The 13,562-nt window shown below is 34.8% G+C and overlaps 1 protein-coding gene across 1 annotated transcript in view; it reads right to left on the bottom strand.

Annotated features, from left to right (window-relative positions):
• Window positions 1-1,620, bottom strand: part of LOC114528307 (E3 ubiquitin-protein ligase HERC2-like) — a 37,950-nt gene extending 36,330 nt beyond the window's left edge. Inside the window, exons 1-2 of the mRNA XM_028549941.1 lie at window positions 1,378-1,620; window positions 32-528 (exon numbers count right to left, since the gene is read on the bottom strand). Coding sequence (XP_028405742.1) covers window positions 32-528; window positions 1,378-1,467 — 587 coding nt within the window. The 5' untranslated portion in view covers window positions 1,468-1,620. The remainder of the gene's footprint in view (window positions 1-31; window positions 529-1,377) is intronic.
• Between the last annotated feature and the right edge of the window lie 11,942 nt (window positions 1,621-13,562).

The following is a 13,562-nucleotide window of genomic DNA, read 5'->3' as shown; positions in this document are numbered from 1 at the left end:
TATGGGGAATTTAGTGATGTTAAGTATTCACCTGGAATTTTTTGTGTTTTTCTGAGAATTCTTCGTATCATCATTTTGTGTAAAACCACACCCAGACAAACTACTAGAACTAGATATATACGCAATATAATATCTCTCAAGTACGAGTAGTCTTTGATGCAATCGTACAGAAGATGGTGTTGATTTTGAGGCTTGATGGATTAGCTCCAATTGCTCTGTCATTAATGAACGAACGGCTTCTGTTAGACCTGAGATTGTTGGCTGTTCACCCCACGTCCAGGAATCGATTATTTCATCTGAATCTCGGCAGTTCTTTCCTTCTTCCTCTAAAGTGTTATGTCCAGAACAAGCACAACTTGTGCTACCCCTTGCCTCACATACATTTGATTTTGTCAACCCATTACCCTCGTTTTTGACTACATCCTCTTTTTCATTCCCATTGTTTGCCAATCTCAAATTATTGGCAACTTCACCATCTTTTACGAGTTCATTCCAAAATTTACTCAATCCATTGGCAGTGAATGCCTCCTAATAACGAATATACAATGTAAAGTGTAATATGATATCAGTGATGATGCATCCTGTTTAGTTATAGATAGAAATATAATTATATACATGCATAGGAACTTGGATAATGTGGAAGAAGCTACTGTATTTTATGATATAAGGCAACAGAGTAAGGTGTATTCATTCAATTTCCACTAAAACTGGTTGGACGTTTGTACAGTAACTGATTCTGTGATGGATGCAAACTAGTTTGTTCAACTACTTGGTTTAGTGGTATAGGTACTCCAATCTCAATCAACATAGATTGCAGAAAACGGATACACTTAAACCCATTTTCACCTGCTATTTGTGACTTTCATCAATGAAAAGACACATAAAATTGCAGCAAGAATGTAAATGTAAATGCACTTGAAGGCAGGGGAGTTACTTAACAACCAAGTCCATCAGTTGGCTAAAGACAGGTGCTCACAATGTGATTTTTATATGAATGTATTTCGATCCTGTTCATTGTTTTAGTTTACAAAGCTACAATCCCAGGTGCAATGTCAAATTTGCCTGGGTGCAATATATGCAGCATCATATCCCAGTTATCTCTTAAGCTAACATTGGTTGCCACTTTGTAAGGCTGCGTAGAACCTAGAATCTCACATCTTAGCAATGTCTCTCAATGCTGATTGTTCATGTATACTGAATAACATAACATAAAAATGAAATATTATAAAAACATGTATGCTATAAAGTGAAGGTTGCTGACATAAAAAAATATGGCGTTAAATGTTTATTCCTAATAACTAATAAGTTCAATTTCCACTTCACGTATTCAGTTCATGAATCTAATCTTAAGAAAAGCAGTTTTATTCTTCCTCTTACCTGTAAATCTATTTTCAACCATTTCGTGTCATGTACAGCTTGTGGCCGAAGAGTAGAACTGCTGCATGTATTCTTGCCTTTGCCAGACATACCAGAAGAGGTATTTGTGAAACGTTTACATAATTAATAATCCAATGTATTACTGCATATGTTATTGCACATAATTCTTAGAGATTTTATTTATGTCTGGACAGAAAAGTAAAAGAATCTTTTGCCACAAAAGTCCTTACTTATGAGTCGTACGACACATACACTGGACAAAGATCAGTGGCAAAATCAAAATATTATGGATATACAGGATTAGTGGTGATTGCTGAGTGATGATTACGGACAGGCGATCGACAGTGACCATCATATCCACAAGTATCCTCCAAATCAAGTCTGTGGTTACAAGTTTGAAGTTTCTATCTCTGTATCAGTTTCAAAAGTAGTAAGAACACTTGTAATTTAGAGCGAAAATAGCTGTAAAGTATCTATGACTGAACTATCAGTTGTTCAAACCCGCTTTCCCCTCGTGGCCCCGTATATTGCCTACAATATGTCCCAAGACTTTTAATTTGAAACAGATCTACGCTCTGTTTCGAAGGTAGCTATTAGGTGAAGAAAAACCAGATACCTCTAGAAGTCAAGAAATTCAAGAGACAGATTAGAAATCAAGAAATAAGAAATACCGATATACGATATTTTTTAGAAGTTTGAATGGTTCATGAACAGAGGTTCTGTTGGCTTTATACTGCCATATTCTGTCATACAATTTTAGAATGGTTTGCGCATAAGTTTAAAGTTTTCGACGGATTAATATTGAATATGTCTAAAAAACATCAGTGTGTCATCTGATTTATTAATTATTAGTCTCGTAATTGATTAGAATTATTCAATATTCACTAATATATTACTTTAATTTCATGAACGAATTACCATAATGAAATTTGGTACGATGACTACGATCGTATCGAGCGACGGCTTATAAAAGGCGTTACTTGCATTTGACTAATTCAGATATCCAGAACTACAAAAGTTGAAGAAAGTGAAGAAAGTCAGAAATGAAAATCTGTAACTTATACATTTTCTTTTCTGTTGCTGTGTTGGTGATGCCAATTTTGAAAGCTCGCAGCTGGCTCAATAAGGGTTGGATATTGGATATTTCGGGTGATGGCAGAGTAAGTGCACGACTTTCATCATATATCGTCATTGGCGCAGCCAGCCTGACGAATTTGTCCGGCCGCGATGTAAATTTCAAGTTATTATAATTATTGTTGTCTTTACAAATTTATTGTTTTCACAGTTAATAAACAGCAAAATATTAGCTTAGTGGGACAAATCGTCAGGCTGGCTACGCTACTGTAGGCCGTGTGCGTAATAGTGAAAGTTCCTGAAAATATATAAATGATTAGTATATACCGTCCTTTTATGAATGCTTGAAAACTATGAGCAATCCAAGGTATACAAATTAAACGAACTATTTAGTGAACGATCTTGACATGAACGAAACTATCATCATTGCATAAAGAGAAATTTCGGGTAGCTAAACCTCCTTAATATGAGGGGGGGGGGCGTCTCTCCATTCATAATTCTTGAACAGATTGTGCCATATCAATGTAGAAAACTGTTTCTTGTTTTTTTGTTGTTGACCATTCTCATAAGCACCTGTTCAGTTTGACAATACACGCACCCCTCATAAACAGCCATGTTCTTTAATCATGTACATTATTTCAGCAGAGGTACACATTATTTCTGTCATGCACATTATTTCTGTCACTCTCCACCTTACGACCTACGTTCTTATTTTAGTCGCAACATGATGGTTGTGCAATGTTTCAGCAACCATGTTCGGTACACTCGGACTGTCAAGGAGGAAAATGCAAAAATCTGATATGTGGTGCGGAATTGATGTGTCACACAGAGAGAAAGTGTATTGAAGCCGATTTTTTTGCACCAAATTGTGGAAAATAATAAAAACTGCGAAAATTTCTATCATGCATATGGAGTGTATTTAATAAGCATTAAACAGTCGTCAATAAAAATTTTTAATTGTAAAAAATGTGTGTACAATACCTTATATGTGAAAATTTAGGCTATAATTGGAGCATCATGGTGCGGTGTTGGGACGGTTATAGTTACGTCAAATATCGCCAAAGAGAATCTGTCCGTCCTAGTTACACATTGCCAATCCATCTCACTGCTGAATTGTAGAAAAATCAAATGCCTTATAATTTAACAGTTCTCAGCAAGGATGATGCTTGAGGCAATGGAATCGTTAACTTGATCCTTAAGTCAGTTGCAAGACAAAAACATTTTTGCAAGCACAATTATGATATGCCACGCATATTATTACTTCTATCATATACATTCTAAAATGTTTTGCGCACAAGTTGTAAGCGAGAATAGGATAACTCAGCTGATGAATATGCATCTAACAACTGACTGCAAGATTCCCAAATAATTCCCATTTGGCAAGTAATTTTTTCACCTTGAAACATGCCAAGACTGATGTGCATTTGATAATTTAATAATGGGTTTTTAAGATTTAATAATTTCTTCCTTGACTTTTGGCCTAGGCGTACATGTATAATTTTCAAGAAAAGAAATTTGAAAAAGAAATAAAACTGACTTGTCAAAGTTATTAGCTAAAACAAAAACGTTAGTGCCGTACGTACAGTTACAATCGCTAAAAATGAGCTAAAATCTAAATTTAGGTGTTTACGCTATACTCCACGTCCACGGGAGTTTTACCCCTAAACGTATGATAACATGATTGCTTTAATATGATCTGTCAACTGAAAAAGTTCTAGGCACAGATATATCGTAATCATCAACATATATCGTAACAGATAGATGTTAATGAGTATATCTGTCAGACGAAGATTCGACATTCGAGTGACTGGCGGATACGCAGAAATATCATAAATTGCATCTATTCTTTAGGGTTCGTCCACTAATGATATGCATATCTTTCATTGCAAACACGATGCATGGTTCCTAATAAATAGCAGCTGTGAGTGTGTCAGAATCATAGCTATGAACTTTAACTATAGTTACTTGTCACATCTTATCTATACAATTTCTTCGACTGCATGCATGCATCCTTCACAAACATTATATCAGTTTTATCTATCAATATGGCATGCAACTTGCCACATAACGTCATAAGATTGACATTTTCAGCGGGTTGCAGAAGAATCGAAATAGAGTTCAATTTTTCCCGGATATCCAATATTTTTCTAAATTGATTACCTGTTCTTTGCAATATAACAACTGAACAGGATGCGCATTAATCGGCTTATTTGTTTGAATTGTGATAAAAAAAATTTCGTAATTGCATGAACGAATTTTCATAATTAAATTTGTTGCGATCATATTGAGCGACGGTTTATAAAAGAAGTTAAAACTAAAGATTCAAGTTTTTCTTATACACCCAATGTACATGTTTTTTAAAAATGTCTCTGACGGAAAAGAAAAATTGCAAAAGAAATCCGTCGGGCAGCAAAGAACCCATACCCCCAACTATCGTTCTATAGCTACGCCAATGGGAACATTATATTAAATGTTAATAATCAAAATCTTATTTATTAGTCTCATAGTTGTACAGTATAAATATTCAATATTCACTAATATATTGCTTATTGCCAATATTGGTGTCATGGTTTAAATTGTGATCAAATAATTTTATTCTTTATGAACGCCGAATTATCCTAATTAAATTTGTTACGATCATATTGAGTGAAGCCTTATAAAAGACGTTATACTTGAGTTTAACTAATTCAGATATCTAGAACCACAAAAGTATATAGAAGAGAGCGAAGAAAGTCGGAAATGAAAATCTGCAACTTATACATTTTCCTTTTTGTTGCTGTGTTGGTGATGCCAATGCTGACGGCCCACTCGCTTGAGAGTGCGGTTAGCCGCGTAAGTAACTTAACTTTCACATGCATATACCGTAATACTGGGGGTTTTTGAAAAGAAAGAAAATCACTGTCCTTCTATAAACACTACAAAACTTGGTGATAAGATTGAGTTTAACACAAATTTAATGGAAAACAAATAAAACTGACGATTCAGTGAGTGAACAATCTTCATCATCATTTCATAAACACATGCAGGTGTGTATTGGAAAAAAGGTGACTCAGTCTTCCTTAAAAATTCTAGTTGCGATGGAGGAGGGGCGTCGACCTTTTTATAATTCTTATTTGATCTTAGGAGAAACGTGGTTCTTGCGTAACGTCGTGGAGGGATTGTTCAGAGGTGCGCTGTTGTAAAAATCTGATATGTGTTGTTATGAATTGTGAAGGAGAAAAACAGTGTGTTCCTGCAAATTTCAACACACCGAGCATTTCCTGCAAGAACAATATAAAGTTTTAAAATCTTCATCATGCATATGAAGTGTATTTAATCAGCATTAAACATTCAATAAAAGTTCTTAATCGTATAAGTAAATGAGTGTATGATATTCATCAATCATCATTGGGAGCGTTATTGCGCGGGTGTTTGGAGTCTGTCAAAATATACCATGCAGTCGATCTCATGCAAAGCAGGATCTCCTTTACGAATTAATTCAACCAACGGTCTAACAGTGTATATGTCCACCGAGATTACCATGGTTTTATTAGTTTAGTAGGCATTGCATTAAATCCTCAATTGCGCAAATACATACCATATAATAATTGTTGCATAGCTGCATTTGGTACTTCGACCCCATGTTGGCTACTGATTATCTTGACGGTTGATAAATTTTTGACACAGCAAAAACTCAAAGTATCACATGTGCAGAACACTCTTTAGGATTCGAATTTTTATAGTATAACCTACTTCTACCTTGTCCATTCAAACTTCGAATTCTCTGGTTGTACAATTGTTCGATTCCTGTTTTAGACTTTTGCCATGGTTTATTTATTTCCTCTTCTCTGATGGCTTCTCAAAAAGGCAGAATATATATCGATGACCTATATGGCCTTATGATTGAATCCATGTTGTGACCAAATCGCCCACTTTCTACTGCAGGACAATCTAAAATTTATCGTAATTATCGCTACTCTGCATGGTTTTAATAAATGAAGGTAATCACCAGACAAAGATTAACTTTCACGACCCAACGTTTCGACACTCCGGTCTAGTGTCTTCATCAGGGGTTAGACCGGAGTGTCGAAACGTTGGGTCGTGAAAGTTAATCTTTGTCTGGTGATTACTTTCATTTATTAAAACCAGAGTAGCGATAATTCAATGGATTATATACGTGGTTGCCGTGAACTCATTAACTTCAAATCTAAAATTTTCTTCTAAATCAGGATGGATCATTGTATATGCTGACATGCAGAACAGTCCTTTGAGTTTTGCCTTCCCGAAGAGTTATTCAGTTGATTGTGTAAACCAATTAGATATATGATTTGTTAGGAAAACAAAAGTGCCGAACATCACGATGACTTTGTATTTTATACCGTCAAAGCATAGCAGCAAACATTTCCACCGCAAGCGCCCTTTGCGTCCCCCCCCCCCATGCACACTGGCGTTCTCAAAAACCCCTCCAACGTCCTCCTTCTGCCCGATACCAAAGAACTGCGTGGCATTCACTTAGGGTAACGGAGTCACTAAGTTAACGGACTATATACTAACTTATATGAAAGTGTAAAAACAAAACAAAATTAAGAATTTTAAATTAATTTCAAATTTTTTGAGAATATTCAGATGTGCCTTGGACGTTGTTTGTCATCCTAAAAAGCTATAGATGGAACTCACTACAGATTGTAATAGCAATCTGTCAAACTAAAGATTCTAGCATGTGTTATCAGTGCAGCCATGGAATATGTGTCCCGCAAAATGTAAAAAAACTGGACTTATTCGTCTAGATGATATGAGTTTTATTATATAAATCTTGTATTTCGATTATAGTCTCATAGTTGATTTTAAATAGTCAATATATCGAATATTCAATATGTATTCACTAATATAATGCTTATTGGTTTGAATTGTAATCAAAAAGCTTTGTAATTTCATAAACGAATTATCATAATTAAAATTTGTTACGATCATATTGAGCGACGGCTTATAAACTGAGAAGTTAGTTGATTTCGACGAATTCAGATATATATAATATACAAAAGTCGAAGAGAGTGAAGAAAGTCAGAAATGAAAATCTGTAACTTATACATTTTCGTTCTTGTTGCTGTGTTGGTGATGCCAATGCTAAAAGCTCGCGGCTGGCTTAATAAGGGTTGGCCATGGGATTTTGGTAGCGTAAGTGACTTTTATCATATACGAGGCTCTTTTCGTCCTTTTATGAATGGTAGAAAACTAAGTGGAAATACAGAAAAATAACTGACAAATAACTACTATTCTCCTAAGAACCTAGCTTTAGAGTTTGACTGCAATACACCTTAGACTGCAGCCCGAAATCACATCGTTTCAGCAGAGGTTTTGGTTGGGTGACGTTCATTTTTAAATGAAATACTGGCTTTCGAGTTGAATTCGTTTATAAATTGCAGTTTCATATACTTTTCCATCCAATGTCACTTTTAACCTTCAATGTGCACGTGACAATTGTACAGTTTAAACTTTTATTGTAAGTTTGTAACTGAATATTTTTTACAACCTTCTTTCGTATTTTAGCAGCAACGTGATGGTTGTAGAATGTTAAAGCAGCCATGTTCGCTACAGTCGGACTGTCACGGAAATAATTGTGAAAATTTGAAATGTGCTACGGAATGGACATGTTTTGGAGAAAGAAAGTGTGTTGAAATAGATTATAGCAACCCAGGGATTTGTGGAAAATAATAAAAACTGCGAAAATGTTTATCATGTATATGGAGAGTATTCAATAAGCATAAGACAGGCAATAAAAGTTCATTCTTAATTGTAAATGAAAGTGTGTACAATACTCTATCAAGATTTAGACATCATTGGACGACTGACCAGTGACCAAAGTCATTTTGTCTTTGTGTTCAATTGTTACAATTATTCATGACACTCATGACCCGTCCTTGCATGAGATCAGTCAAAATTAATAATGTCTTGAATAAACTGCGCGAAATGGGAAATGTGACAAATTTGGGAATCTCGCAGTTTTTTAGACACATTCAATAATATTAATCAGATGAGTTAACCTATTCTAGCGCAAGCCATTTAAAAATGAGAGCACAATGATGCTGTATAGCTTTGATTTTATTGCAATTTCTCAGAAGCTTGAAACATACCATAAAACCCAAAGAGACACGCATTTAATGGCCGGGTTTTAAGGATTGTCACCATAAAAAAATCAACCAGCCAGTGAAATGGCAGATTATATGGCACTTATACTAGAGCAGCATCAGGGTGATTGCAAATCTCAGAGACCACGGAGCCAGGGAGGCTAGGGGGGCTTCAACCCCCCAATAATTTGCAGACCGAACGTTTGGATGACTATGGCAAACATGGCGGCAGTCGACTTATGCATTTATTTTCCATGAGCCCCTCCCCAATATAAAAATGCTCCGCGGTCCCTGAATCTGTCAAACGAAAGATTTAAGCACGTGCTATACACCCAATGCACGAGTCCTTCGGATAAAAAGATCACTCTGACAGAAATGAAAATGTAAGTATTCGTCTGGGTCATGCATCTGATTTTTAGGACATTGTTGCTATTGTTATTGATCAAAATCTTATTCATTAGTGTCATAGATGATTGTAAATATTCAATAATCACTTATCTCATTAATATATATTTTTTTGGTTTCATGGTTTAAATTGTCATCAAATTATTTTATAATTTCATGAACGAATTATCATAATGAAATTTGTTACGATCATATATGGAGTGACGGCTTATAAAGACGTTACTTGAATTCAGATATCCAGAACTACAAACGTCAATGAGAGTGAAGAAAGTTAAAGATGAAAACCTACAACTTACATATTTTCTTTCTTGTCGCTGTGTTGGTGATGCCAACGCTAAAAGCTCGAGGCTGGATTAATGAGGGTGTGACATTTGATTATGGTAGCGTAAGTGACTTTCATCATATTTAACCGTAATATATGCCTACTGAGAGTTTCAAGAAAAATGTTATATGATTAACGTCGTCTTATTTGAATGGTAGAAAACTATGAGCAATCGATATCCAAGGTATAAATAAAACGAATGTTTCAGTGAACGATCTTGACATGAACGAAACCATCATCTTTGCATAAGCACAGGGGGTGTATTGGCGGGTGAGGCGAACCGGGCGAGGGGGGTGAGGCGTCAGCTCTCCATTCATAATATTACAGATAGTGTAATGCTTTTTCAATATTACTTTCAACCTTCAATGTGTGCACGTGACAATTATACAATTCAAACTTCCATTGTAACTGAATATTTTTACAACCTTTCGTGTTTTAGCAGCAACGTGATGGTTGTAAAATGTTTCAGCAGCCATGTTCGCTACAGTCGGACTGTCAAGGAAATAATTGTGAAAATCTAAGATGTGCTCCGCAATCGACGTGTTTTGGACAAAGAAAGTGTATTGAAATAGATATCAGCGCACCAACACGTTGTCTATAAAAACTTTATCATTCATAGAAAGTGTATATTAATGAGCATTAAACAGCTAGGCAATAAAAGTTTTTATAATAGTAAATGAATGAGTGTTCAATATTCTAAGAAAATTTAGGCTGTAATCGGGACGTTTTTGTGCGGTGTTGGGACGGTAATACCCCTATAAATAGAATCTATCCGTCACACATCACCAATTAATCCTTCTCAGTATAACACAAAAACCAAATGACTTAATAATTACTTAACATGCAGTTAATTGCTCTGCAACGATGAAATGAACTCGCAATTGTATTGGAAACTTAGGTACAATAAAACCCAGAAGATATGCATTTTATGGTTTTTAAGATTTGGTCATTTCTCCCCCGACTTTCATCAACCAAGCTATAGTTTCCTGCAGATTTTTTCGCTTAGGGACATTGATTATTCGAGAAAAGCAATTACTTGAAAAAATTATAAGATTTTCACCGCTGAGAACGATATAAAAGAAGCCAGAAGGAACTAGGAAGTAAAATTCGACTAACTCAGATGTCCAGAGGCCAGTTCTATAAAAGACTAGTTAACTTTCAACTGTAGTTAAGAACAGAATTGACCAATCAGAGTTGTTTATTTCTCAGTTAACTGGGTATAGCTATAGCCATATACATTTTTCATTGCTAACACGGTGTATGCATGGTTTTCAATAAATAGAAGCTGTAAATGTGACAGAATCCTATAGCCACTTTTACTAGAGTTACTTTACACCTATATAGCTTCTTCAACTGCATTCTTTTTTGCAAGAGATTCACTTTAAGTGAATATATTTTCGCCTGAATTTTGGGACATTGTACCTACCTATAGTTTATAATGATCAACATGATAGTCTCATAGTGACTCGTGCATGTATAACTGAAGGTATAATTGTTTGACAAGTAATTCGCAATCTAGCATGCATGCATTTGGCAACATAACGTCATGAGCTCAATCGATATTTTCAGCACGTGTTAGAAGAATCAGAATAAAGTTCAATTTTTCACAGATATCTAATATTGTCTAAATTGATTACCTGCTCTTTGCAATATAACAAACATGTGAATTATTCGGCTTATTCGTTTGAATTGTAATGAGCGAATTATCATAATAAAATTTGTTAGATGGCTATACGATAATATATATTGAGTGAAGCCTTATTAAATTCGACTATTTCAAATATCCAGATCGAACTATAAAAGTCAAAGAAGTGAAGAAAGTCAGAAATGAAAATCTGTAACTTATACATTTTCTTTCTTGTTGCTGTGTTGGCGATGCCAATTCTGACGGATGCCTGGCTTGGCGGTGAGGAGGCTGAGGTAATACTGGATGAGAGGCTTATTGAATTAATAAAATAGCTAGATTATGAACGTCCTTGAATGAATATACTATAAAACTATGCGCAATCCAAGGTAGTTAGTGATAAGATTGAGTTTATACGATTTTAATAGAAAATAAAACGATTCCGTGAACAATCTTGACGTGTACGAAACCATGCATCCATCATTTCACAAAAACAGGGGTGTATTAGAAAAAAGTTTTTATAGTTCGTACTTGACTGGCCGGTTGACCTGTATTCGTATATGAAATTATGAATTACTTTCGAATTGATTATTTTTGAATTTAGACGCCAAGTAATGGTTGTGGAATGTTTCATCAACCGTGTTCGTCAACGTCAGACTGTGAAAAATTTGGTTGTGTCAACAATCTGATATGTGCTACTACGACTTGCGGGGAAAACAAAAAGTGTATCACGGCATATCGCGGCCGACCGAGCAGTGGCGGCTGCCCCCCGGCTACTCCAAAGCCATAGCGCGAGAAATAAAAACGTGTAAAATCTTTATCATGCATATGAAGTGTATATGTTTAATATAAGCATTCAACAGTCAATAAAAGTTCTTCATTGTAGATAAATGTGTCCATGATATTTATCATTGCATGGACGGTAATAGTAATACACCCATAAGGAATAAGGAGAATCTGTCTGTCAAATAATACCAGTCCATCCTAAAACAGAATTTCGTTGTACGTTGAACTCCTTTACGAATTCATTAAACCGACAGTGGATTTTAACCGAGATTACTGCATATAGTTTCATTGTTTATGGTCATTCCATTCCATTAGATTCTCACAGAGCAACAGCTCTAACATGTGCAGAGCCTTCTTTAGGATTCGAGTTTTTTATAGTATAGCCTACTTCTACCTTGTCTATTCGAACTTCGAATTCTCTAGCTGTGTTATTGTGCGATACCCGTTTTAAACTTTTGCAATGGTTTATTTATTAGGAAAAGGAAGCTCCATGCATGAAGCCCACTTTCTACTGCAAGACAATCTAAAATTTGATGTCCTTAAATTAGAATGGATCGTTTTATCCAGACCCGAAATCTTTAGTAAATTTTGTATAAGGTGCATTATAATAAAAATTAATTTGGATACGTGAATCAAGATGGAAGGGTGAATAATGTAGAAATAGCAGGAAAATGGCATAAACGAAATTTTTAGAAAACAAAAAAAAAGAAAATACAATCTGCTAAAAACGGATATTCTATTTTGATTTTGGGTTCGGTTTTTGTGATCCTTGGAAATGATTTTAAAAAATAATCCCATCCATGCAATATCTTGCTTATTATTGTGTTTTATTGGTGTTTATTAGCATTCCTATATTTCGGTTTAATATTATATTTTTAATTTTTGAACAAACATGGTCTAATAAGTAAAATAAAAATAAGAAATAATTAATTAAAAATAATAAGAATAATTATTATTTAAGAATATTAAACCATGGTTTTTAATTTTTGAACAAACATGGTCTAATGAGTAAATTAAAAATAAGAAATAATTGATTAAATGTAATAAGAACAATTATTAATTAAGAATATTAAACATGGTCTGTTGCCATAATAACTAATTTAAGAAAAGCCCCAAATTAGTTTTATTTTTGCATAAATATACACGACTAAGTCTATGTTTATGATTGAGTATGTTTAAAAAAATAATTTTATTAGCTAATAATTGTTATTACTCGAATTAATAAATGAATGTTGATAGTCGTAAAAACTGTGTGCAGTGACAGCATATAAAAGCTCGTTGAATATTCAGAAATTGATGATCATTAGAGGATCAAGATGAAATTCAGCCGCAGTGTATACCTGGTCTGTATTGTTCTTTTTGTGGTGATGCCAACGTTAACATCTGCTTGGGTTTTCGGGGTAAGTGCATAGTGCATGTCTTTACAAGGTGGAATGTAACGTAATGTGCATGAAATGCTGAAAGCCAGTTCTTTATGCGGGAAACAACCCAACGAGCAGGAACGCGTATCTGAGATTAATGAACTAACTGCTCAAGCGCAAGGTCATATATGTATATATGCTGCACACGCTTCATATCTTCTCGACATGCATTGATGATCCTGATGAGAAGATGAAATAAATCATGCACTAACCTTGAAGATGAAATCACTTACCAATTAAGAAGCTCGTCTTCTGTCTGAAGGGATCTTTGGGTGAAGAATTGGCTGACAAGCCTAGGCATTAGGCAATTATACCATATCACACTGAAAGCACAGTGAAACCAATAGTCAAAGTTTTCTAATATATAGTAACCGTAGCTTCATGTTCAAATATAAAATGATTGATAGTGCACATATTTCATTGTCACCCTTCTTTTTTAAAGGGTTCGA

This window comes from Dendronephthya gigantea, unplaced genomic scaffold (assembly GCF_004324835.1).
Source record: "Dendronephthya gigantea isolate DGI-Jeju-01 unplaced genomic scaffold, DenGig_1.0 000001F, whole genome shotgun sequence".
NCBI lineage: Eukaryota > Metazoa > Cnidaria > Anthozoa > Malacalcyonacea > Nephtheidae > Dendronephthya > Dendronephthya gigantea.
This window is presented reverse-complemented; position numbering and strand designations above follow the sequence as displayed.